General features: G+C 34.2%; 1 protein-coding gene across 1 annotated transcript in view; it reads right to left on the bottom strand.

The window, feature by feature from the left end:
• The window catches only part of LOC111049528 (alpha-mannosidase 2), a 303,216-nt gene that overhangs the window by 55,752 nt on the left and 220,263 nt on the right, over positions 1 to 27,201 (bottom strand). Inside the window, exon 4 of the mRNA XM_039423362.1 lies at positions 7,647 to 7,819. Coding sequence (XP_039279296.1) covers positions 7,647 to 7,819 — 173 coding nt within the window. The remainder of the gene's footprint in view (positions 1 to 7,646; positions 7,820 to 27,201) is intronic.

Raw genomic sequence — 27,201 nt, 5'->3', positions numbered from 1 at the left:
GAGAAGCCTAATATTCTACAAAAACGGTCCCTGCTCTCAAGCGGTAGGTGGCTGTATTCAAACAATTTTCACAAAAACGCTCGACAACTTGGCGGCTGTAAATTCTGTAGCCGTCGATTGAAAAACAAAATCTCAACCCTGTTCTACAAGGTTCCCCTTGTTCCAGGCGTATAATGTTGCTTGCGGTAAGTAGGTTTCATACACCATTCATGCAAAAACTCTGGAAACACTCAAGATTTTCTAGTTACGGTACTGTGTTGGCATCACACAAAACATGTTCAATGTGTAATCTGTAATGAACACAATCATTGAAAATCTTTCCAATCATACACCTTGATATGAGTTTAACAAATTCAAGAAAGAACTTTAATTTGATGTAATAAATAAATTTGAATTTGAGATATACCGGTACTGTAATCCATTAATTTGGAAGCAGTAAGTTATGGAATATGCATGCAGCAAAGTTTTGAAAATTGTTCTATGGAAGCTCTTAGCTCAACAAGTCACAAGTCCTAATAAATTAAAATTGATGTCATGAGGACTTGAAACACAATCACATCATTGGTATGTCCCACTAGCTCTAGTTACTAGAATATTTTTGATTGGTTTCTTTCTCTGAAACCAATTTCTTTCAACCTCTGAAACCTCAATTTCTCTGAAACCTCTGAAGAATCTTTCTCTGGTTGCTGGATAACCAACGCGTGTTAGACCAGGAACGTTCTTAAAAACTGTTCATCAACACAAACACAAATGAATAACAAGATGTGATACACTATCTGCTTCATAGTACAAATATTATGCACAGTACAACTCACATACAACAAGACTATATTGAAACTCATATCAACGCTCGAATAAATGTCTTGTATTTGTGGGTATTTGCTTGTAGTCTTGTGGGTATTGAAATCGTATTTCGAACTGAAACAATCCAATTCCAACATGATTGTACTACTTGATTCATGATGCAGAACACAGAATTGATGATGAAACCGACCAGACCAGCTGAAAAACATGGAGAACCGACTGTTCTTTTGTTTTTCAATGGAGCTTGGTCGTCCCAAACAGTCCATTAACTTCTACCACATATTCCATCTCTCCTAGCATATATGCCCAACAGTCAGCAATTCGTCCACACATACTGTAGTTAATACATATATGTTCACAATTATACACATATATATCAGTGCAAACCAATTTCTGTCGAATGTTGGCGCCAAATTCAAATGCGGGCGCTTGTTTTCGCATGATCAGAAGTTACCCGACAATATTTACAACAAACTCCACTAAAATATATCTGTATATTTGTCGACTTCACTTACATTCACTCACCCCCCCCCCTACTATTACTATGTATATAATCGTTCATTTGGTTACATATCTTTAGATTTGTCCACTCCACTTGCATTCATCCCCTACAATTACTATAAATATACCATCTTTTAGTTCCTAACATATCTGTGTTCTTGTTCACTCAACTTTTATCCACTCCACCAATATTACTATATCATGAACCAGTTAGATATTCAACTGTTTATTTGTCTACTTTATAGTATTTATCCAACAACTGTTATTTACATGAACATCCGGTTTGTGATGAGACTTTCAATCGAAGTAAATCTAGCTTGAAATTGTTGTCCCTTGCCTGCAGCCTCAAAACTCATAATAATCCAGTTGGTAACATATCTGTTTACATGGTCCACTTTACTCGTATTCATCCCACTACTATTATTATATTTATTCGTGCAGTTGAAAACATATCTGTATACTTGGTCCATTTTACTTGTATTCACCCCACTACTACCAAACGTTTTTTAACCAGATCACTCCCGTGTTATCGGATGGGCACGTTAAACTGTCGGTCCCGGCTGAAGTATGAGTGTCATAAGGCCCATTGACGGCTTAAATTATATATTCAGGCGGTGGGACCTTCCCGCAAGGGACTCCCCACCAACAAAAGCCATACGAATTTACTTTTTTACCCCACTACTATTACTATATTGGGTAGCATTACCATAGTAATTACACAACTACTATCACTATATATCATCATCCAGTTGGTAACTGTTGGCGAAACTGAATGAAGCGACGGATTCAAACTCAAGTTGAATTTCTGGGAAATCGCAGATGTATGTGAATGAATTACTGTACGGTGGTTGATTAGATTGCAGACAGTTGATTACGAATGTGGTTTGTTGATTAGCATGTGGTGTGTGTGTGTGTGTGTGTGTGTGTGTGTGTGTGTGTGTGTGTGTGTGTGTGTGTGTGTGTGTGTGTGTGTGTGTGTGTGTTTGATTGTAGCTACTGCTCCACAACCGTGAGACCATCAGTATTCCTAACAATATAGTATAATGTTGAATGAATTCGAATTGGAACATTTAAGCGCTCAAGCCTATGGCATTTTTCTAGAAGTTGTATGATTAATTGATTGTAAATGATTGAATAAAATTGAATGAAAGAATAACAATGAAATCAATACTGGCAGATAGAAGTGAATCCCACCATGAATGAAAAGACTGTAATGAGAAGATTTATTTGCGTAATCATTGACAAAAGTGCCATGGGCGAAGTTGAGGTAATAGAGTTGTTCCCTACAGCTTGGTGAATAACTAAGAATGGAAGAACGTACATAGTGGAATATTCAATATTCCACAATATTTCAGAATTCTTAGGTAGCGGTTTGACCCAGTGGTCGCGCTGATAAGCTATCGCTTAGAAGAGTTAGGAATCATGCTCCTGGTTCTTCCGTTGGAAGGGTGACCGCTTGAGCCAACTCCTCTGAGATTCATGAGTTGTGAAATCACTTCCCGGTGGTTCGGAACCAACCTAAAAATGCAGATTCATTCAAAGCCTAGAGCTCATGAAGGCATCACCCTCAGAAAAAAGTAATACTCTGTGTAAAAGATTGAATTATCTCAAGGAAAGTTGGTGACAATCACCAATTAGCTCTCACGCACAAAATGAGAGTCCTGATAAACTTGACATAATATTCATAAATGAAATACATAGATATAATACAGAGTTGATAGATGAAAGAGTTTGATTTGATAGTTGAACTGTTGAAGTGAGTAGTGTGTGATTTATTTTCAATAGAACAAGATCACTGGAATTGAAAGCTCACGGGACGAAATATCACATTTTGAAGTCACATTCATCATTATCTTCTATTCTACAATAATATTCAAAATTATTTATATTTTAAAGACCATCAAATCACTGATTTTACATGGAACAGATATGTTGTAGTCATAAGTTTGGAAGTATTCATATCAGTAATCATTTGGTAACAATACATTAGTATACGTGTTATTTGTGCTTTGCAACGGTCTAAATGAAAACTTGACCTACTGAAATCTCTAAAAAAATTGAAAAAAGGCCTATAACCATCGTCGGTGAAATAAGAATCAATATACAAAATTTCAAGTTAATCAGTTCAGTAGTTCAAACGTGATGAGTTATTCGTAAATTTCCTATCCGTTTCATGTAACTACTCTTCCCGTACGTAAGCCAACTTACATACAATATTTATTTATTTATTTGTTGATTCAATTACAAATCATATGAATATGATCGGGATAGAACAACAGGCATAGCCCAAAACTATTCTGTTCCCAAATTTTAATAAATAATAAAATGTCCGAAAAAATAGGTTATGTTCTTACTGAGGAAAGTTAAAGTTCAAAGCTCTGTCCAAAAATATATATGAGCTGGAAATTTTGAATTTAGAATGATTAAAATACCAAATTATAGTCAAATATTCTTCATTATATTATAGATAATGTATTAACTGTATTGTAATTCACTCAGGATGCATTGTTTGACAACATGTAGGATACAGACTCTGCCGACTATTGTGTTAATTAAGCCTTGGAGCCCCACGCGTGTTTGTTGCGTATTTTGGAGCCGCTATTGATGATTAATAGCGAAACTGATTAAGACGAAGAAAGCCAATATAGTTGAGGGTGGAAGCAAATCAAGAGTGTTACCTCCTTCCACCCCATGAACAAGACCCCTTTCCACCTCCATCAAAGGATGATGTTTGTGGGTGGATTACAAGAATGGAACAAGCAAAGGAAAGGCTTTACACATGGATTGCTGTAACTTACCCCCAAGCCCAAAATACCTCCTGGAGGGATGTGAAAGGGTATGTTCAGGATGATGAAGATGGAGGAGACCTGAAGGGAAGAGAAGGAAGAGGAGGAGGAGGAGAGAACAAGGGAACGAGGAACGAGGAGGAGAACGACCAAGGATATGCAGAGAAGGGATAGGATAACGAGGTAATAAAAAGAAGAACGATCAGGACGGAGAGGAGGTGGTGAAGGAAGAGGAAAAAAAATGGAACCAGGAGAGAGAATAGGAGAAAATGAGAAGGTGAAGGATGATAAAGAGGAGTAACAGGAAAAGGAGAAGAAGAGAAAATAGAAGGAGGATAAGTGGTGGAGTAGGTGCAGAAGTACGAAGAGGGGGTAGATAAGGGAGAGTAGGAGAATAAGGAGAAGCAGGAGGAGGTTGAATGAGAAATGGTGGTGGTGGGGGAGGACAAGGAGGGGTAGATACGGGAGAGAAGGAGGATGAGGAGGTTGAGAAAGAAGGAAGACAAGAAAGAAAGATGGAGAAGAAGGTGAATGCCGAGGAGGAGGACAAAAGCAAAAATAGGTTAAAGAGGATGTAGATGGGGACAAATAGGAGAAGAAAGGAGGAGCAGAAGGCGGATGAGGAGGAGAATAATGTCGTGGAGGAAGAGGAAAAGCAGAAGCATTTGGAAGAGGATGAAGATGGTGATAAAGATGAAGAGACAGGTGGTGGAGGAGATGGAGGTGGATGAGAATGTGAATGAGTCGGAGAAGGAGGATGAGGAGGAAGAGGAAGAGGAAGAGGAGGAGGAGGAGGAGTAGGAAGAGGAGGAGGTGGTGGAAAAGGAGAAAGGGTCCTGAGGTAATGGCTTACTAAGACGAGTTAATGGATTCGCATTATATTGCACCCCGAGGTACCACTCTGCTGGATTTCACAGACGATATAGCACAGGAGACTGCCAGCTATGCTATGCCTTGGCTACCTACCATCGACTTGTTTACTATCAATGATGATGTACAAAAATGAAAGTTAGTGATCTTGATATTCCTGTTTTGCCATTTATATTTCCGCTACCTTTCTATATCTTGTTGTTACATTTATATTTTTCTCCTTCACCATCTCCTTCTACCCTTCCTTCTCTTCTTGGTGTTCCTCTATTACTCTTGTTGTTGTTATTATTCTTCTTATCCTTAATTTTCTCCTCCTCCTTCTTCTTCTCACATTATAGTTTTTCTTCATCTTAGCTCTGCTCCTTCATCCCCTTCTACACAATTCATTATATTATCTTCTATATTTCCTCAATATTCCAATTATAGGCTATATCCTCTCTGATTTTTCCCTCTACCCATTTTTTATTTCAAGTCTTCTTGTTTTTGAACCGAACATGCCAACATAATTGTTCTACTTTTTGTGTAGTTGAGAAGTTGATATTGTGGTAATTATTCGTATTGAATGAAAAAGACTAAGACTTTTTCATTCAATAATTGTTCTATCCTATCATTATCATCTTCATAAACTGATACCTCACAGAAAATTCTCTTTCATTTTCATATATCAACTTGTTACTTTCTTAGCTTATTTGAATTATCTAGATTCTCCTCTTTTAACTCTTAATTTTGTGGAGTAATAATTTTCTTACAAATATTTTTGTTAAAATGATTTTCTTACTCCAAATTTTCAAACTTTCCTCCATCTTCCCTTCTGACTTTTCGTACATATCTTCTTCTTCTTCTTCTCCATCTCTTCCTAGTTCTTCTTTCTATTTTTCCCTTACCCTTTCCCGTCTTATCAAACATATTTTTCATATTCTTGTTGAACTGATCTCGTATGTCTAATTTACTTTCAATCTGACCGAGAGATTAGTCATCATTGTCTAGTTCGCCTCATATTTATACTTTAGTTAGTACAATATTTGATCATTTATCATGCAAGTTTGAAGTCCATAGAAATGATATTATGTTCCAGTGCACTCGTTGTAAAGCGTACCTGATTTGACCGATTCGACCTGATGTTCAAATGTCTTGACCGAGCATGGTGGAACCAGACATGAATGTCACAAACTGAAACTTATTCAATAAAAAATCTGGTGTGGTACACTCACACTACTTTCCTTGCTCATTGATCTATAAGCCTCATTCTTAAACGAGGATAATCTAGGGGAATAACATTATGCCGATTGGCGGCTTAATAATTTTATTAAAACTACGATTATACTATTGTTATTGTTTTCAGAGTACATTTTCCTTTGTTTGAATTATGAAATTTAAGGATTTTTTAAAAGTTGTCAAAACAGCTGTTCTACAAATAAAATATCGACGTGTGTCAATATTTTGAATAAACTGCTCTACCCACCTACCTCAAGCACGAGAAGGAGGTTACAAAGTAAATTTCTCAAGAATGGGGTGGACCCCCTGTTAGTTTCTCAGGAAGGAAACTCATGCTAGCTTATAGAGCTGATATATAACTATACAGGGTATGAATTTGAAAAAAAAATCGGTCAAGTCATTTTTGAGAAAATCGTGAAAAACATGTTTTTATTTTGCGATTATCCGCCATTTTTCTCAAGAATATTACGGAGCTCCTGCAATTTTCCAAGAAATGAGACTCATGTCAGTTGATAGGGCTTATAAATAGCTATCCATGGTAAAAATTTGAAGAAAATCGTTAGAGCCGTTTTCGAGAAAACCGTGAAAAACATGGTTTTTAGTGATTATTCGCCATTTTTCTCAAGAATATTACGGAGCTCCTGCAATTTTTCCAGAAATGAGACTTAAGTCAGTTGATTGGGCTTATAAATAGCTATCTAGGGTATAAATTTGAAGAAAATCGTTAAAGCCGTTTTCGAGAAAACCGTGAATAACATGGTTTTTTAGTGATTATCCGCCATTTTTCAAAAAATATTACGGAGCTCCTGCAATTTTCCCAGAAATGAGACTCATGTCAGTTGATAGGGCTTATAAATAGCTATCCATGGTATGAATTTGAAGAAAATCGTTAGAGCCGTTTTCGAGAAAACCGTGAAAAACATGGTTTTTTAGTAATCATCCGCCATCTTGAATTGAATTTTATTGAATTTCTTATTGTCGGGTCCTCATGGTATAAGGACGTTAAGTTTAAAATTTCAAGTCAATTTCAAGTCAATCGGTTGATTAGGAATGGAGTTATCGTGTTCACAGACATACACACATACACACACACACACACACACACACACACACCACACACACACACACACACAACACACACACACACACACACACCACACACACAGACCAACACCCAGGACTCAGGGGACCTTGAAACGTATAGAAAACTTGAAATTTGGGTACCTTAATTTTTTTTGGAAAGCAATACTTTCCTTACCTATGGTAGTAGGGCAAGGAAAGTAACAACACTGATGAGGACATAAATACATTTCCATGATCATTATTGTTCGGTAATAACCAGATAACAGGAAACTTGTCACATTCACGACAGTAACCTAGAATTCAATGATTCTCATACTTTGAAGTGAAGTGAAGTGAAATTCAATAATTCTCTTAAAATAAAAAATGAAGGAAAAACTGAAGTCTTACCTTTCCCACCAATGTGAGAAGAAGGATATCTCCGACCAGATGAAAGTCATGTTCTTGAGGGTGGTCAGCTTGTCGGCCATATTGTTTAGGATGTTCCTGGTCTGGTAGTGGTAATAGCTCTCGTATGTCTTCAGCCAACCAGGGTCGTTGTGGCTGTGAGGCACTACTATCACCTGCAACAAAATAAAAAAATTGACACATGATTATTTTTCGGTAAAAAATTGAATAGGTTTTTCAAATGATATGATAAGTAAGTAAATTCGTATTGCTTTCTGATGGTGGGAAGTCCCTTGCTGACGTTTGTGCAGAGATTTTACATGTATTCCATCACAACCTTCTCCACGCAACCTCCTCCTTCATATTTCCCTCCTCATAATATCAGTCCCTCCTCATATCCTTGTTCAGAACTCCCTCCATCATATATCAATTTATGAATTGTATCTATTAATTGTACTAATTCAAAACTAGGAAGAGATTGGCTCTGTGGTCGCGCGTATCGATGAGGTAAGTTGAGATTCGTGTTGTAGGATGACTACTTGAATAGGCGAATCTTCTAAATGTCATTTATGAGTTTCACCAATTGGGTGACTAACGATATTAAATAGTGTGAGTATTTCAGTTTTTAGTCATTTGTGTTTATTATAAAAAATTATCAACACTTTTCAAATAATATCAACATATTGTCATTTGAAAGCCAAATCTAACCTCCTTAACCTTCCTTTTGCCTTAATTGGAAGAATTAGGCGTTCATGTTGTCAATGCAACTATATTTGTTCAAAATCAATTTAAATTACAGAAACAGGTTCCATGACAACATCTGCCACATCTTCAGTTGAACTGTCAGTTTAAATCAGCGTCTCATTCTTTCAATTATTTTTGAAGAAATACCACAACATTCTATCACCATACAATCAGATAATTCCCTTTCACATTTGAAACCTGATTGAGCAGAACCTTTCAAGTTATGCTCATACACTAGAAAAATTGAAGTCTAGCAGGATTGAGGCACTCCATCGATATTCCATCAGTTTATAAGGACTAATTCAAAACTAGGAAGAGATTGGCTCTGTGGTCGCACTGATAAGATATCGTTGAGGTAAGTTGAGATTTTTGTGTTGTAGGGTGAATACTTGAATAGCCGAATCCTCTAAATGTCATTTATGAGTTTAAAATTCGCTTCTCGGTGGTTCGGAACCCACCTTAAGCTGTAGGTCCACTCATCTCTCATCGTCTCATTATCCACACTATCCACACGAAAGCCTGGAGCTCATGTCACCCTCAAACCCTCAAAAAGGGAAAAAAGTTATTATGAATAATCGTATAATATAATGTAAAGAATAATGTTAATAATTATTATTGCGATGAAGGCAAAATTTGAATATTTATTCAAACTAATAATATTTGAAATAACAAATAATTTGTTGTTACTACAGAACGCCTTCCGCTCTGGCACGGCAACATCGCTGCCGTGAACATAATCAGTATAATTGCGTTTATTATACTTCACTGTGCTTGACAATTCATCACTACCTTTATAGAACCGTGTATGCTGAGAAAAACGATAAAGGCATTAATGATAACCCCATTGAAATCCTTAGCTATTTCAATAAAAGAAAGAAAAATTTTGATACTTGAAAAAAAAAATCAGTATTGGTTTGGCTTTGTTTTTTGTTTCTGATTTTGTGTTTTAATCCATTGGGAGAATGAGAGAATGTTGATTTGTAGTTTTTGTAGACCGATTTTAAATTTATCTAAATCTGGAATTGAAGCAGTTTTTTCGCAGGTTTCTGTTGCATTATCCCATAATTCAGATGCATGTTGTTAATGAATGAATCAGAATGGACCAATACCTGGATTATTATAGAAAAACTTGAGAATAGATTGGAAATACCGAAACAAGTTGTTATCGTATTTCATAAAAAGAAGTTTTTGAAAACAAAAGGGTACCATGGAATCATTTTTATCAAATGATTAGACTATTTGGCAAATTTGAAGATTCAGTTACAAGTAAAGTTAACAAATGTTAGGTATATATAAAATCGAGGACACGGCATTGTGCCGGACACTCCTTTTAATTCAGGCCTTTTCCCGAGTTATAATAGTAAATTTAATACGCAATAGACTAGAGCCATTATTGTAAGTGAGTTAGCGAAATAAATTATTTTCTCTCTCTATTATGAACGGCCATGACTTCGAGTTTCCCATGATAGATATTTAAAAATTGTGGCTCCGAGTCGTCGAGGAATGTAGATTATGGAATTATCTCTAAAACTTAGCCTTCTTGTCGCGACATAAAATGCGATAAGTTGGAAAACAGCAAGCATTGAAATTATAACAAACTACCGATTTTGCAGTTACTATTTGGTCCAAAGGCTGTAGAAGCCACGCGACGATTGGTCAAATTGATTCCATTCGCCCAATAGGAGACCTGTTTCTAAATACAGTAGTGGGGATTCCCCAGTCGAGAGACCAGATTACGTTCCGGAGGACACTTTGCTAGGAGCACTACGAGAGTAAAGATGTAGTCACTATGTTTCGCCCTTTTTGGGCAGGTTTACAAGTTTATTTCATTAGTTAATGTAGGAGCTAGTTTTATTTTTATTAAGTTTAAATTTACTAGTAGTGCCATGTCCTGAAAGGTTTAATTGTGTTTCTTCATCATGTACGAATAATTGTTTCTTCAAATAACCGCTAAGGTACGTAAACTAAGGTTAAAATATAATTTAGGGAAATTAATTAAGTGAAACTTCAATCAAAAGATTTTATCAACAAAGCCTGTTATTTTTCAAGTTAATAATATTGATTGAGAATAATCCTTTTGATTTTATTAGTGATGGAAGATACTTATAATTTTTTTCTACAGAAGTATAGAAAGTTTTCAGTTACGTTACATTTGAGTTATTGTTCCTGGAGATATATTATCGTAGAGTATTGCTGAAAGTCAGGAAGATAGCCTTTAAATTGAAATGAAACTTTTAAGAATTGTTCATATTGAGTTTATGACATTTTTTTAATTTATATTTTTCAGACTCTGTTTTCTTATGTCATTAAGGCTTTGAATGATTTAGTAAATTTTTTATGATAGAAATCTTAATAGATGAAGAAGAAAGTTTTTCTTCTCCAGGAAATTAATATTAATGAATGTTCAAATTTTAATACAATTTAAATTATTTTCTATGTGTCTACTAATTTTATTTAATTAAAGGTGAATCTTATAAGGCAAACATTATCTTTCCTTAAAGTGAAATTTTCAATATTTTTTTCTTTTATTGTGTTATAAAGTGTCTTGTTTTATTAGGTGATAATTCATAATTTCAGTTGATACTAGTTTTTGGACTTGTATTTGTAGATAAATCAAATCATAAACTCTGGAATGTTCATTTTTAATTAAGGTTCTGAGCAGTTTTGGGCGAATGCCCGTTATTTACACTTGGATTGCGTCCTATAGTTCATAAATAATAAATAAAATAAATGTTGGCTGGCGCACAAGTTTCCAACAATACTAGCCGAGCTACTATATGAAAAATTATATTTGATTTCGCACCCAAACGAAAAATATCATATAAGTTAGCATCATTTCAATTTGAATTATTTGTGAAGAAAGATCCATTAATTCTGATAAAAAGAATCAGTAGTTTAAAGATAAAAATCTATATAAAATGAGGATTCAAAGAATGAAAGGATTTAATTAATTGTAATCAATAGATAACTCCTGTTTTAGCTTTTGATGAATTGTAGGAAGAGTTAGAAATTAATGCTGTAATACATTTATTTACAGCGGTTCATGTGTGTCCCCAAACCAACTTCTTGTACTACCACCCCTTTGGTTCCGCAACTTTATGTAAAACCGCTTCAAGACACCCGTTCAGACGACAGGTCTAGGGACGTAAGAGGACGTCGCCGTCAAGCCAAATTCAACCGGTAAAAGCTCACCGCCAAAAACAAGGTACTGTAACCCCGACGATAAAGCAACGTACAAACCAACGAAAGTGCAGTGTAGTGAAACAAAGGTTCATTCGAGAATGTCAATAAAAAGTGGGGATTCAAAATTATTATGAAATGGGTTATATGGGTTACTATCGACGAAATTTGGGTTCAACGGGTTTTTTCTTTCTTGAGTAATTTCATGTTGAAATTGATTGGTTATTTTATGACTGATCTTGTTTGGTTTTGTGACGTATTGCTATCTAAACGGGGATAGTAATGCGCCCCCGAATCAGATGAAGAATGTCAACAAAGTAACATGATATTGTTGTTTCTGTTGTTCGATTTTAGCTGCCAATGTTTATTGAAACTGTTTGTATTTTTCAATTATTTCAAATTGTAGTGTTTTTCTATAGTATAAACCTATTAAATCAGGCATGGCAAGATTAATTGAAGTTTTCTTGACTCTAGCCCGTTCACCTGCATGAATTAGGTATAGACTCAGGTATTTTCTAGATGTGCCGGCCTATTTCTAAATTCTAAATTTTAGTCAAAATTATCTTCTTAGGCACACAACTGCGCCACTGCTGCTGAATGTTTAGCGAAAGGCACAACAACTGCGCCGACTCTGCTGTCTAGAGATATTTAAATCTCTGGAATTCAAATTTTCTAAAAAAATTAAATTTTTCATAACTTACTCTAATAATACTAGATCAATTTTTCTGAGTCTATACTTAATAATTCATTCTGTGAACGTGTTAACTGTCAATATTTTGGGTTTGGAGTTGAATGAATAATTTATAGTTGCTACTCCAATTTTTCTGAAGTTTAAATAATTGTAGATGAAACAGGAAAGTTATTCAGTTATGTTAAATCCATTAAAATGAGAATCTTTTGAAGTGCTTAAAGATAAAGTTAGGTATCATTGATGCTTAAGTTGAAAGTATTCTGAAACTTCATATTGAAATTGATCATTGATATTGAAAGGTTTAACGTTAGAATAAAAATGAGTAGAAGAAACTAGGACATGTGAGAAAAAAAAAACTGATTCTAAGTGCTGAATAAATTTTTTGTATTCTGTAATTCCGTGAATGGTGATAGAAATTATTGTGATGTCAACGTACGTATTCTGGTCTCACGCATCGGGTACTTGAGTATCATCATAGTATAGTAGTAGTGAAAGTGAATATTTGAGAATGTTTGAGGAAAATAGGAAATTTTTTTGATAAGTTTAGGTAGATCGAAGGTAATCAGAGAATAAATAGGAAACTGTTTTATTAGTTATTGTTGATATGTAATTTTGAAAAGTTGATGAGTAGTTTTGGCCTTGAGATGTTTAAACTAAATAATTGGGTGTTGTAGATTAAAGTTGAAACGATAATCAAATCCTTGGGAATTTGTATGAAAATAAGTTGATTGAGATGAGGTTGTTAAGTCCCTTTATCAGTAATGTTTATTCTCGAAAAAGTGAATCAGTTTTATTATTGGAAATATTTTTTTTTAGGTGTGATTTTTGCGGTAGGCATGCGTAGTGATAGTGTAAAGATCCGTTGTGTTGGTAACGTTTCCTGTAGACTGTGGGGAATTTTTTTTTTGTTTGTTTAGTTGAGACTCAAGATTTAGAGGAAGACAAGGGGATGTCCTGCCTGTGTGTGTGTTGTTGAATTTAGGTAATCGGCGCGAGTGTAGGTCCGTGTCCAGAGAGAACGGAGCACTGCCCGAAAGTTGTCCATGTAACAAATCAAGGAATTTAGCTGTGACTAACCTTGCAAATTTGTACGGTGGAATTGTTTAATTTTAGCGAAAGGCACCGAAGATGGTGTGAGCTGAAATTTTTTTTGGATCTAGTAAACGGTCTGGTTCATTCGAGAGTTATGGGGCTCGTCAGTAGAATAACGTAAACCGAAATCTAGAATATTTAGTGAGTCTTCGTAGTGATTGTAAGGAAAACAATCAGCGTAATGCAGTTTAGGGAAGCCCAGTCAAAAGGTTCGTTAATGTTTGGTAGGAAAGTCAGCCGCAAAAACACAAGTAATAATTAGTAAAAAAAGGGGGTATTATTGAGTTTAAAGTTGCTTAGAAATTTGGTATATGGCAACGGAAATTGAAAGTTTTAGACAATGAATATTTAAAGTGATTAGTTAAGGTATACAAATAAAATAACAGAGAAACTTGTTCGAGTATCTAGGTAATGTTAAAATGGTTATCAGTGAAAGTAGAAATAAATATTGGAACAGTACTGAACGGGTTAAATTAAAATAAAATTAACAGTGAAATTCTTCTAGTTGAATTTGAAATGAAAAGGGAAAAATCTCTTGAGTTAAGCATGAGTTTAAATTATTCTGTAGTTGAGAGTTGAAAGGTTGATTAAAAATTTAAATGGGATTATAAGGTAGAAATATGTAGGAAAATTCGTGTCAAAAAGGAAATAGAATTTTTGTTGGGAAAATTAAATTGAGGTAATTAACAGTAGTAGGACCCTTTAGAGATAAGTAGTCAAAAAGGTATTAATAAATAAAAAAAATAGGAAAATCTTTCATGAAATGATAAATTTTTTTTAATGATGAATAGTAAAATTGCAATCAAGTATTCCATGTGAATAAGTTGAGATATTTTGCGATCTAGTAGAGTAATTGAAACTAGTTGGATATGAAGTTTATTGTTGAGAAATAATTATGTGAGGCTCCAGTAAGGTTGAAAATGTCAGTGAACTTGAGAATCAGTAATAGTGTAATAGTAGTCTATTAATGTGCTAATGTATTGGTAAATTTCATAATGTTGGTAATCAGAAGGCAAGCAGCAGCAGTTCATCAATGCTAAGTTAGAGCTGAACTTTAATATTATTAAATCATGCCTTGAGAATTACTCTTCCAGTGTTTAGAGAAAATGTCACGTACTTTGAGTTTGAGATAAATAATCATGATCTATGTCGAGTCAATTTATCCAGTTGAAGTTGTAGGCAGTGAGAAAATTACAATACTCTAGTGACAAGCGAAGTATAAAATAATTGTCGATTAAAACCTAGCACTCATAGTTTTGTTTTGACTAGCGTTCTGTCGTAAAGGTTTCCTACTGGAATATTATAATGAAAAGTGTTTTTCTCATGATTGTGGAATGCAAAATCGCGCTTGTGTCATATAGCTCTCGCGTTGATCTAATAATGCAATTTCAATCATTGTTATCTTTGAATCGTAGTCTATGTAGAATAGTATTGCCTATTGAATTGCTTTATATTGTTAAAAATATGTTGCACTCTCAACTCTATAGTAATGATAGTTAGATTTCAATACATTCAGCAGAGTGAAAAAGTTTCATCCTTTACTATTATAATCAACGTACTCCATATTTTACAACAGCAGAGTAACATAGAACCAATTAAAACTATGATGTCTTTTAAACGTTTTCCCTTGTTAGAGTTTGCCAAGAAAATAACCAGGGACTCAATAAAGTGATTGAAGTATTCAAGATTATTATACTCGGTCCGTCTTTAGTGCCTACTTAAAAGGTGGACACGCCCATATTGTTTTGTCCTGACTCTTGCCACAGTTTTAAAGACTCTTGCCACAAATCTCAATTAGTTATACATTTTGCTGAATTTCGGAATGATTAAAGAGATTTCTTTTGAAGAGGGCCCGCTTCAAATTGGATCCTACTATCAATCCAGAAATTCGACTCTCCAAATCATACAGAATGCCTCTATGATAACATATCCTGATTAGATTTCTTTTTGCGTGTTTCACACCGTAAGGAAGGGGAGTGTGCCGGACACTCCTTTTAATTCAGGCCTTTTCCCGAGTTATAATAGTAAATTTAATACGCAATAGACTAGAGCCATTATTGTAAGTGAGTTAGCGAAATAAATTATTTTCTCTCTCTATTATGAACGGCCATGACTTCGAGTTTCCCATGATAGATATTTAAAAATTGTGGCTCCGAGTCGTCGAGGAATGTAGATTATGGAATTATCTCTAAAACTTAGCCTTCTTGTCGCGACATAAAATGCGATAAGTTGGAAAACAGCAAGCATTGAAATTATAACAAACTACCGATTTTGCAGTTACTATTTGGTCCAAAGGCTGTAGAAGCCACGCGACGATTGGTCAAATTGATTCCATTCGCCCAATAGGAGACCTGTTTCTAAATACAGTAGTGGGGATTCCCCAGTCGAGAGACCAGATTACGTTCCGGAGGACACTTTGCTAGGAGCACTACGAGAGTAAAGATGTAGTCACTATGTTTCGCCCTTTTTGGGCAGGTTTACCAGTTTATTTCATTAGTTAATGTAGGAGCTAGTTTTATTTTTATTAAAGTTTAAATTTACTAGTAGTGCCATGTCCTGAAAGGTTTAATTGTGTTTCTTCATCATGTACGAATAATTGTTTCTTCAAATAACCGCTAAGGTACGTAAACTAAGGTTAAAATATAATTTAGGGAAATTAATTAAGTGAAACTTCAATCAAAAGATTTTATCAACAAAGCCTGTTATTTTTCAAGTTAATAATATTGATTGAGAATAATCCTTTTGATTTTATTAGTGATGGAAGATACTTATAATTTTTTTCTACAGAAGTATAGAAAGTTTTCAGTTACGTTACATTTGAGTTATTGTTCCTGGAGATATATTATCGTAGAGTATTGCTGAAAGTCAGGAAGATAGCCTTTAAATTGAAATGAAACTTTTAAGAATTGTTCATATTGAGTTTATGACATTTTTTTAATTTATATTTTTCAGACTCTGTTTTCTTATGTCATTAAGGCTTTTGAATGATTTAGTAAATTTTTTATGATAGAAATCTTAATAGATGAAGAAGAAAGTTTTTCTTCTCCAGGAAATTAATATTAATGAATGTTCAAATTTTAATACAATTTAAATTATTTTCTATGTGTCTACTAATTTTATTTAATTTAAAGGTGAATCTTATAAGGCAAACATTATCTTTCCTTAAAGTGAAATTTTCAATATTTTTTTCTTTTATTGTGTCTGACGTTATTCTTTATATTTAAATAACGATTAGCCTCCTGCTTGGCATCAGTCGGTAAAGCATGAGATTTGATATAATTATATAATTAGGTCGTGGTTTTTTAATAGGATTCAGTCTCAAAAATCTTGATAGGCCTAGATATGGGCTTCTCCTATAACTCTTGTAATTCAATAAAAAAAATAAATATATATAAATATGATACTTATACTGTAGTGTTGAGGAATAAAAATAAATTGCACACCATAAACATTTCATACATATATTAAACAAATAATGCAAAAAAAAAAAATAAATCGAGGCAAAAAATATATAAAGAGCGATAAAAAATATAATATAAAAATAGAACAATAATTGAAATCAGTAAAATATCACAGGCTAAATTTTATATTCTAGATTTATGGCATGAATCATTACCATGTGCCTTTATCTTAAAATCATATGCATTCTTTTGCATGTAGCTGCGATATGCGCTTGCTAATACTTGTCGACTTGGACAATTCAATTAAGAATATATGCTTTAAGATCAGCTTGATAAATTAGCCACTAATAATCCAAATATATATATATTAAAATCTCTGGTGCTTAGCAGATTTCTTTGTATCGAATATATATTTTTATCTCAGGGTGCAAGATTCGGCACCTGACGGAATAGGTAGAGCCATTCATCTAGTGAATTAGAGCTATAACAAACTATCGCAAATTATACTGCAAAAATTAAATATCATATGCATATGTTTTAGCAGCCTAGATTTTATACTTCTTTGATTCAATAGAAATTCTGAACTGTATTGATCTATCTTTTTCTTTCAATAAAATACCTTTAATACTAATTTTTACTTGCGCAAGTATTACTCTTATTAATTTCTTAATTTATAATAAAAACCCTTTCGGCGAGCTAGCTTTGATCATCAGATTAATTCGAAGCACTAGGGCGCCCATCACTAATTCAAATTTATCACTCACGTGTCGAAAATCTTCTTGTAAGCCGCCGATGTCGATCCAACTCCATGTGGTCCGGGAATATGGTAGCCGGAATGTCTCTTCCCAGGGGTTATAAATTTATTTAAAAATGAAAATGACTTCTGCTTTACAATAGCATCACGAAATCTTTAAGAAATTTAATAATTTAATTTAACTTTAACTTTTACAAAATTATTAGCAAGGTACTACGCTCTAAAATATTTGGGGTCCTCTTATAGTGGCATTTGGTTGGCGAGTGCTGGTTCTCCTTTCTCAATTTTACAAATCTTATTTCCGACTTTCAAATCAACATAAAATTTGAATATCTTAGTCCTCCGCCATTTAGGTTCAAATAGATCGTACAAAAAATATCAAATTATTGCTTAGATTGTATGATTAATAATTTCTTTGCTTTCGAGCCATATCGATAACATAGACTATACAACAATTCAACATAGATTCCGAACATTTATAGAAATATATATAATATTTTTGAATTGGCCTACAATTGCCGCCTATTAACTGCCGTTTTACTATTGGTGCATGCAAATTTTATTCGGTATTCATGCGCCTGGTACCTCTTATTTCCTGAATACATTAAATTATTTTTATTTGGTTTATTTGTTATGCTCTTTACATGCTAGCTAATATTCTATACATTAATATTAATTCCATGCTACCTAATAATTAGCCACGTGATCAGATGTTTTTTCACATTGCACACCATCTGATTGCAATAAAGCTCTGCCAAGGGGTTTTGGTCAGATTCTACGTTTCTCGGTTTGATCGATCTCTAGGTCACCGATCCGTGAATACATGTACCTAACCTCAATCTTCAAATATTTTATATAATAATCTATTTATGAGCAATAAAATTCCTTCAAATCCTTTTTAGGTTTTTGTACCACTTAGCCAGAATAAGCTGAGGCTATCTAATCTTAGTTATTATCTATTTGGCGATATTAGCCAGTTACTTTATTTTCAGACCTATTACTATTTCGGTTAGGGATCTTTATCTACCCAAATTCGATACTTTACACGCGCCCCTGGGTTTGAATTCAAAATATTTGAGAATCACAATGTTTTTAATGAAAACCCACCCTTCAATACATCGATATACACTATACTTTAATTATAAATTATACTCTCATACTTCTATCACAGTTCGCAGACATATTTGCTGCATCTCCTTTATACCTTTATCAAATACACTAACAAATTCTCCTCCTCAACACACATAAAATATCATAGATATAAACTTCTAAACGTACTCCTCCTGACAACACTTAAAACATAATATTTTTAAATTCGCCGCTTGCAGGGCCGCCAACCTAACTACACACATTTCATGATTCTCACAAATGATTCCTTTTAGACAATAATTCCGATTCACTAAACTTCTGGGCTTATATCTTATAGTATTTCTTAGGTCTTAATATAAATAATTTTCTATACATCAGGTACAATACTTTTCTTTTGCTAATGGCTCTTTGGTTTTTTGGTAGCTTGTATTCACTTTAGTTTTTTCAGGTAACAAACGTGGCATAATTAAAAGTAATAAATATAAAACATATAAATAAATATACCGACATTAATAAATATAATAAATAACAATAATAAATAACAATAATAAATAACAATAATAAATAACAATAATAATAACAATAATAATAACAATAATAAATAACATTTTGGGGTAACCATACTTTTTCATAATCATATGTTTGCAGGCATTACATATTTGATTCAGTTGGCTTTGCCCAGCTGGTCACTGGCTCTACAGAATTTGCTGTCGAATTTCATAATTAACCTAACTGCTGCATTTTTTCTCTTTAAAGGTATTTACAAATTTTAAATATACTATCCCCGCTTGTGTCCTTTTTTAGTGGATGTAGCTAATTTAATTACACATTTAAAAATTATTCTTTTTCTTATTGCAGGCTTCTAACGGCTGGAAGGAATTAAAACACTGGATTGTTGCCATGCGGTCCTATGCCAAGATTAAATTTATTAAGGAAGGTTAGTAATCGGTTTGATAATAATGTTTTCCTTGATTTCTTATCATATTTATTTCAAATTCGATGATATTTCATGTAGAATTGTTGTGGTCTTCCCATATCTTTTGACTTTCTGCTTGTTATAGCTACAAGGCCGGTTAGGTTATCTGCTGTTGATTGTTGATAGTTGAGGCTGTCCTATTATTAATTTATCTTCATGAATATAAAACCCCGGTATCTTGTATACCTTTTTAAACAATTCCTTGATTCATTAATGGTAGTTCCTTTCGATCCATTCTTATTCCAATCATCATGTAATTTTAATTCATCTTTCCTCTTATTTTCATCCAATATTCTTAAATTTCGGCTCATTATAACTCATTATGCTCAAGACAATAAACATTTTTATAATATTGGCTTCCCAATTATCAATAATAGATTCATTTAACAACAACAATACAATATTTTTCGTCCTATCCACAACACAGTCTTTTATTAATATCACAGCCATTATTACAAACATTAAACACCATATCCAAACATTTATCATCTTTTCAATAGTATATTCTCTAATCATATAATATCCAGGTACTTCCATTTTATTGATATAATTTTTTAATTCTTCCAATCTTATTAGCCACCGTCTGTTCTTTATTGATCTCCATAAGTATTCCATTTCATTGTTGCCCATGCACGAATCCATAATAGTTCTATCGGGTTCCATTTTTAATCCATTCCTTTGGCCCATTATTCCGGTCACATCGTTGATCATCTTCCTTAAAACGAATGTGCCGCGGATGCATGACGTCGGTGGTCTGTTCTCCAACCTGGTCCCGGTCCGGTATCCTCCTCGGGCATTTAAATCGTGCATGCGGCCTCCATCGGCGCGCGCGGTTCCTCCTTCGTTTCTTCTTCCGCCTCCGGGCCTTATGATGCATGCCTCTTTTCTCCTGCATGTTGTCCTCCCAGTCCTGATGTTGGCCGTCCGGTGTCCTCGGGCGCTTCCGTCTCCGGGCCTTGCGATGCTCGCTCCTTTTGTCCGGTAGTCCGTCCTCTCGTTCTTCCATGGGGTCCTTGGTTTGCCGTGTGGTGGAATGATGCGCGGGTGTAGGCTCTGTGTGCGGATGCATGGTGGTGGTCAAAACAGGTAGTATGGTGGCGGTCTCTGGATATGCGGGCTGCTCTTCCTGCGGTGATGGATCGTCGGCGGGGAACAGGATGCTCAGTAGGGATTGATGCTTACAGCTGGTTTTTGGTGGTGGTTTATCTTGTATTAACATCTGTTTTTCTAATATTTTCGGTTCTTCTAATACTATTTCCGGTAAATCATTTCTAAAGGTGGTGTATGATGTTGAAATATCTTGATTTTCTTTGTTTGTTTCATTGGAGCTTGTCGGTGTTATATCGGGGGTATCATATAGTCCTGGTTTATTAGCTGTAGCTTTCTGTGTATCTGATGGCGGGTTGTTGGGTGTTGGGTTCTGTGTTTTTTGGTGATTTGATCTGGACGCATGCTCTAATGTGTAGTTTGTACTTATTTGATGAGGTGGCGGTTTGTAACTTTTGTCGTAATTATTCTGAGTGTTATCATCATTTGTGTTAAATCGATCACGGCCATAATAATACTTTCTTTCATAGGTTTGCTGTGGATAATGGTTTGTTTGACGATTCTGAAAACTTCTATTATTCCAGCTGTTATTTTGATTATGATTATAGCGGCGTTTAAATTGAGGGGTAGATCGTGAGCAATCATATGGTACTGATTCATAATTTTGGCTGTTATACTGATTACTTTTTGAGTTATGCTGATTCTGTGTGTATCTCTGGTCTGAACGGTGGTTTGATATTGCCATCACAGACTGTATGCCATATAAATGATTTATCAGCTGTTTGCAATCAGTAATGGGTTGTGTGGCGAGTGCCATTCTAACTTGATACGGTAGCTTCTTTAAAATAATACTTGCTAATGCCGATTCATTAATGGGCTCGCTCAATTGAGAATTTTTAAACTGTAGGGCAGTGACGAAAGTGGTACATGCACCGTCTAAGTTAGGGTTGAAATCGCATGATATAATGTCCGCTAGCACGTCCAACTGTTTACTTCTGCTCCAATACTGTTCCAGGAAGACAGCTACAAACTCATCCAATGATGTAAATTCATGGGCTCTACTCCGAAAGAACATCAGGGGTTCGCCAATCAATAAACTAGTCAAACGAAGACGCCAAAAATTCCAAGAGGTGGGTGTTAATGATTGAACTGGTTTTATCTGATCTATAAATTCTTTAGGTTGGAGATAGCGGTCTGTATTGTCAAAACGGCCTAATTCATTGAAACTGTGTAGTGCATCAAATGTTGCTATGGGAATAGGCTCTATATTCTCGTGCGGAAATTGATGTATTTGACTTTCAAGTTGTACTAACTTCTCTTGGGCCTGTTTCCAATGACTAGAAGCTTCTGTTTCATTATCTACTACTTCGGCATTTAATTCAGATGAAAATAATTGCTGTTCTCCAACGGCTGTCTCCAATGAATTAAGTTGTACTATGTTTTGATTTATATCAGAATTTGGGTGAGCTATTTCATGAATTTGCAAAGTGTTTTGTGCTGGTAGGTTATCTATTCTTTCGTTTAACTCACAAGTGGCAGTATCTATTTTTGCTGTTAAATCGGTTGTAATTAGTTCTTGATTTTCAGCGGTAGATGCTGGTATTGTGTCCGCAGTTTCCTTACCCGTTCTTACCGATGTATCCTTCAATGATTCCCGCATTTCCTTCATTTCCGCCTTCAAGTCCTTCATTACCATGGTCATTGTTTTTTCTAAACTATTAGAAAATGACTTGATCATCCCCTCTACTATAACCCTTCTTATTGCTTCTTGGGAGACATTTAACGGTTTATTACTGTTCACAGGATTCTTGGCGGTGATTGAAGAGATCTGGGCGTTGGACTCCATCGCGCCCCCCTCAGCGTCGATCTCCGCTACTATCGCCGTCTGCAGTGTGTCTGCTACCTTACTTTGCGTGGACGAAAAGAGACTCATATTTTAAAAATGGATTAAGTGTCAAGTGTTTGTTAAAAAAGTGAAAGTTTTGGCCAACAAGGCATTAATAAGGACACAAATGAGGATAGGCCTATGGACATTACAAGCCAGGTAACCTATTTATTACTTAAGCTCTTATAATATAATAATACTATTCATTGATTTCTGACTAGCAGTTTAGGCCCATAAAATATAATAGCTCTCTCTATAAAATATATTTTCTACAATAATAATATAAAATTTTCTTTAACATATATAATTTCTTCTTATTTAAAGCTATTGATTCCCCAAAAAGTAATACAAATTTCACTTCGCCTGTTTTCCTCAAAACTCGTATAAGTTATCTATAATTTTCAATATGGTTATTGACTTAATTTCAAATAATTATTCAATGAGCTTGGCTCTCATCATCAGTCCCACGTTGGTACGGCATGTTTCTCTGCCATATCCGTGGCCTATCACGTTGGGCGACATGTTTCTCTGACGTTATTCTTTATATTTAAATAACGATTAGCCTCTTGCTTGGCATCAGTCGGTAAAGCATGAGATTTGATATAATTATATAATTAGGTCGTGGTTTTTTTGATAGGATTCAGTCTCAAAAATCTTGATAGGCCTAGATATGGGCTTCTCCTATAACTCTTGTAATTCAATAAAAAAAATAAATATATATAAATATGATACTTATACTGTAGTGTTGAGGAATAAAAATAAATTGCACACCATAAACATTTCATACATATATTAAACAAATAATGCAAAAAAAAAATAAATCGAGGCAAAAAATATATAAAGAGCGATAAAAAATATAATATAAAAATAGAACAATAATTGAAATCAGTAAAATATCACAGGCTAAATTTATATTCTAGATTTATGGCACGAATCATTACCATGTGCCTTTATCTTAAAATCATATGCATTCTTTTGCATGTAGCTGCGATATGCGCTTGCTAATACTTGTCGACTTGGACAATTCAATTAAGAATATATGCTTTAAGATCAGCTTGATAAATTAGCCACTAATAATCCAAATATATATATATTAAAATCTCTGGTGCTTAGCAGATTTCTTTGTATCGAATATATATTTTTATCTCAGGGTGCAAGATTCGGCACCTGACGGAATAGGTAGAGCCATTCATCTAGTGAATTAGAGCTATAACAAACTATCGCAAATTATACTGCAAAAAATTAAATATCATATGCATATGTTTTAGCAGCCTAGATTTTATACTTCTTTGATTCAATAGAAATTTCTGAACTGTATTGATCTATCTTTTTCTTTCAATAAAATACCTTTAATACTAATTTTTACTTGCGCAAGTATTACTCTTATTAATTTCTTAATTTATAATAAAAACCCTTTCGGCGAGCTAGCTTTGATCATCAGATTAATTCGAAGCACTAGGGTGCCCATCACTAATTCAAATTTATCACTCACGTGTCGAAAATCTTCTTGTAAGCCGCCGATGTCGATCCAACTCCATGTGGTCCGGGAATATGGTAGCCGGAATCGTCTCTTCCCAGGGGTTATAAATTTATTTAAAAATGAAAATGACTTCTGCTTTATAATAGCATCACGAAATCCTTTAAGAAATTTAATAATTTAATTTAACTTTAACTTTTACAAAATTATTAGCAAGGTACTACGCTCTAAAATATTTGGGGTCCTCTTATAGTGGCATTTGGTTGGCGAGTGCTGGTTCTCCTTTCTCAATTTTACAAATCTTATTTCCGACTTTCAAATCAACATAAAATTTGAATATCTTAGTCCTCCGCCATTTAGGTTCAAATAGATCGTACAAAAAATATCAAATTATTGCTTAGATTGTATGATTAATAATTTCTTTGCTTTCGAGCCATATCGATAACATAGACTATACAACAATTCAACATAGATTCCGAACATTTATAGAAATATATATAAATATTTTTGAATTGGCCTACAATTGCCGCCTATTAACTGCCGTTTTACTATTGGTGCATGCAAATTTTATTCGGTATTCATGCGCCTGGTACCTCTTATTTCCTGAATACATTAAATTATTTTTATTTGGTTTATTTGTTATGCTCTTTACATGCTAGCTAATATTCTATACATTAATATTAATTCCATGCTACCTAATAATTAGCCACGTGATCAGATGTTTTTTCACATTGCACACCATCTGATTGCAATAAAGCTCTGCCAAGGGGTTTTGGTCAGATTCTACGTTTCTCGGTTTGATCGATCTCTAGGTCACCGATCCGTGAATACATGTACCTAACCTCAATCTTCAAATATTTTATATAATAATCTATTTATGAGCAATAAAATTCCTTCAAATCCTTTTTAGGTTTTTGTACCACTTAGCCAGAATAAGCTGAGGCTATCTAATCTTAGTTATTATCTATTTGGCGATATTAGCCAGTTACTTTATTTTCAGACCTATTACTATTTCGGTTAGGGATCTTTATCTACCCAAATTCGATACTTTACATGTGTTATAAAGTGTCTTGTTTTATTAGGTGATAAATTCATAATTTCAGTTGATACTAGTTTTTGGACTTGTATTTGTAGATAAATCAAATCATAAACTCTGGAATGTTCATTTTTAATTAAGGTTCTGAGCAGTTTTGGGCGAATGCCCGTTATTTACACTTGGATTGCGTCCTATAGTTCATAAATAATAAATAAAATAAATGTTGGCTGGCGCACAAGTTTCCAACAATACTAGCCGAGCTACTATATGAAAAATTATATTTGATTTCGCAAACCAAACGAAAAATATCATATAAGTTAGCATCATTTCAATTTGAATTATTTGTGAAGAAAGATCCATTAATTCTGATAAAAAGAATCAGTAGTTTAAAGATAAAAATCTATATAAAATGAGGATTCAAAGAATGAAAGGATTTAATTAATTGTAATCAATAGATAACTCCTGTTTTAGCTTTTGATGAATTGTAGGAAGAGTTAGAAATTAATGCTGTAATACATTTATTTACAGCGGTTCATGTGTGTCCCCAAACCAACTTCTTGTACTACCACCCCTTTGGTTCCGCAACTTTATGTAAAACCGCTTCAAGACACCCGTTCAGACGACAGGTCTAGGGACGTAAGAGGACGTCGCCGTCAAGCCAAATTCAACCGGTAAAAGCTCACCGCCAAAAACAAGGTACTGTAACCCCGACGATAAAGCAACGTACAAACCAACGAAAGTGCAGTGTAGTGAAACAAAGGTTCATTCGAGAATGTCAATAAAAAGTGGGGATTCAAAATTATTATGAAATGGGTTATATGGGTTACTATCGACGAAATTTGGGTTCAACGGGTTTTTTCTTTCTTGAGTAATTTCATGTTGAAATTGATTGGTTATTTTATGACTGATCTTGTTTGGTTTTGTGACGTATTGCTATCTAAACGGGGATAGTAATGCGCCCCCGAATCAGATGAAGAATGTCAACAAAGTAACATGATATTGTTGTTTCTGTTGTTCGATTTTAGCTGCCAATGTTTATTGAAACTGTTTGTATTTTTCAATTATTTCAAATTGTAGTGTTTTTCTATAGTATAAACCTATTAAATCAGGCATGGCAAGATTAATTGAAGTTTTCTTGACTCTAGCCCGTTCACCTGCATGAATTAGGTATAGACTCAGGTATTTTCTAGATGTGCCGGCCTATTTCTAAATTCTAAATTTTAGTCAAAATTATCTTCTTAGGCACACAACTGCGCCACTGCTGCTGAATGTTTAGCGAAAGGCACAACAGCATCTTCATTATTCAACCATTTTTTGAAAATAAATCAGTAATGAAATAGATGTATCACTAAAAAATGGTACAACAACTTCAAAATCAATATATTAAGTCAACTCGACGATAAAAATGTAGCACCACCTCATCCACCCATATTCCATTGATTTTCAGAATTCATCCTCTATTTAACTTGCGACCCTCAGTGCCCGTATAAAATACGGCACAAGCAGCCATGTATCTTATTACCATACTGCTTGAATATATGAATAGAGATTCATGAAGAAATAGTAATCTGCATACACATACATATATTCTGGTTTTCCATTTTTCGCACGTAAGGAACACCTGATAAGTATGCAGATTGCGTGGTGCGCGTTCTGACCACACCCTCTATATGAGTGAATCGTGAATCGAGATCACGTTATTCATGAGTGAATCGAGATCAACTTATTTATTCTGTATACTATGATAAAGATAACCGTAATATGTATATATTTATTAGATATTCTGACGACCACTACGTGACTCGCACCTATATATTATATTGTAATGAAACATTTCTATCCAGTACACTCCATAGAAATTAATATCCATATTAAATTATAGAGGGGGAGTTCTATGATGAATTCACATGTATTCATTTCGCTTCTATTCTGTGGAACGTATGTAGTCCAAGGTCGCTGTAATCAACTTAATTGTGAGAATTTAGGCTTGCTCAAACTGAAACTCGCTCATGGCTCTATTCGAATCAAGAGTACTACTTGTATTGTATCTATGGGATTTTAACAGTGATCACTCACATCACTGTCCCGTGTTAAAATAATGTGAATTTATATTTATTATGTTCAGTTCACACAAAGAAGAGAAAATAATAGTGTTGCTCCTATAAGTCGATATCTTTTAACTTTAA

Source organism: Nilaparvata lugens, chromosome 3, assembly GCF_014356525.2.
Source record: "Nilaparvata lugens isolate BPH chromosome 3, ASM1435652v1, whole genome shotgun sequence".
Lineage (NCBI taxonomy): Eukaryota > Metazoa > Arthropoda > Insecta > Hemiptera > Delphacidae > Nilaparvata > Nilaparvata lugens.
Note: the sequence above shows the minus strand (reverse complement) of the source record. Positions and strands in the feature narration are given on the sequence as shown.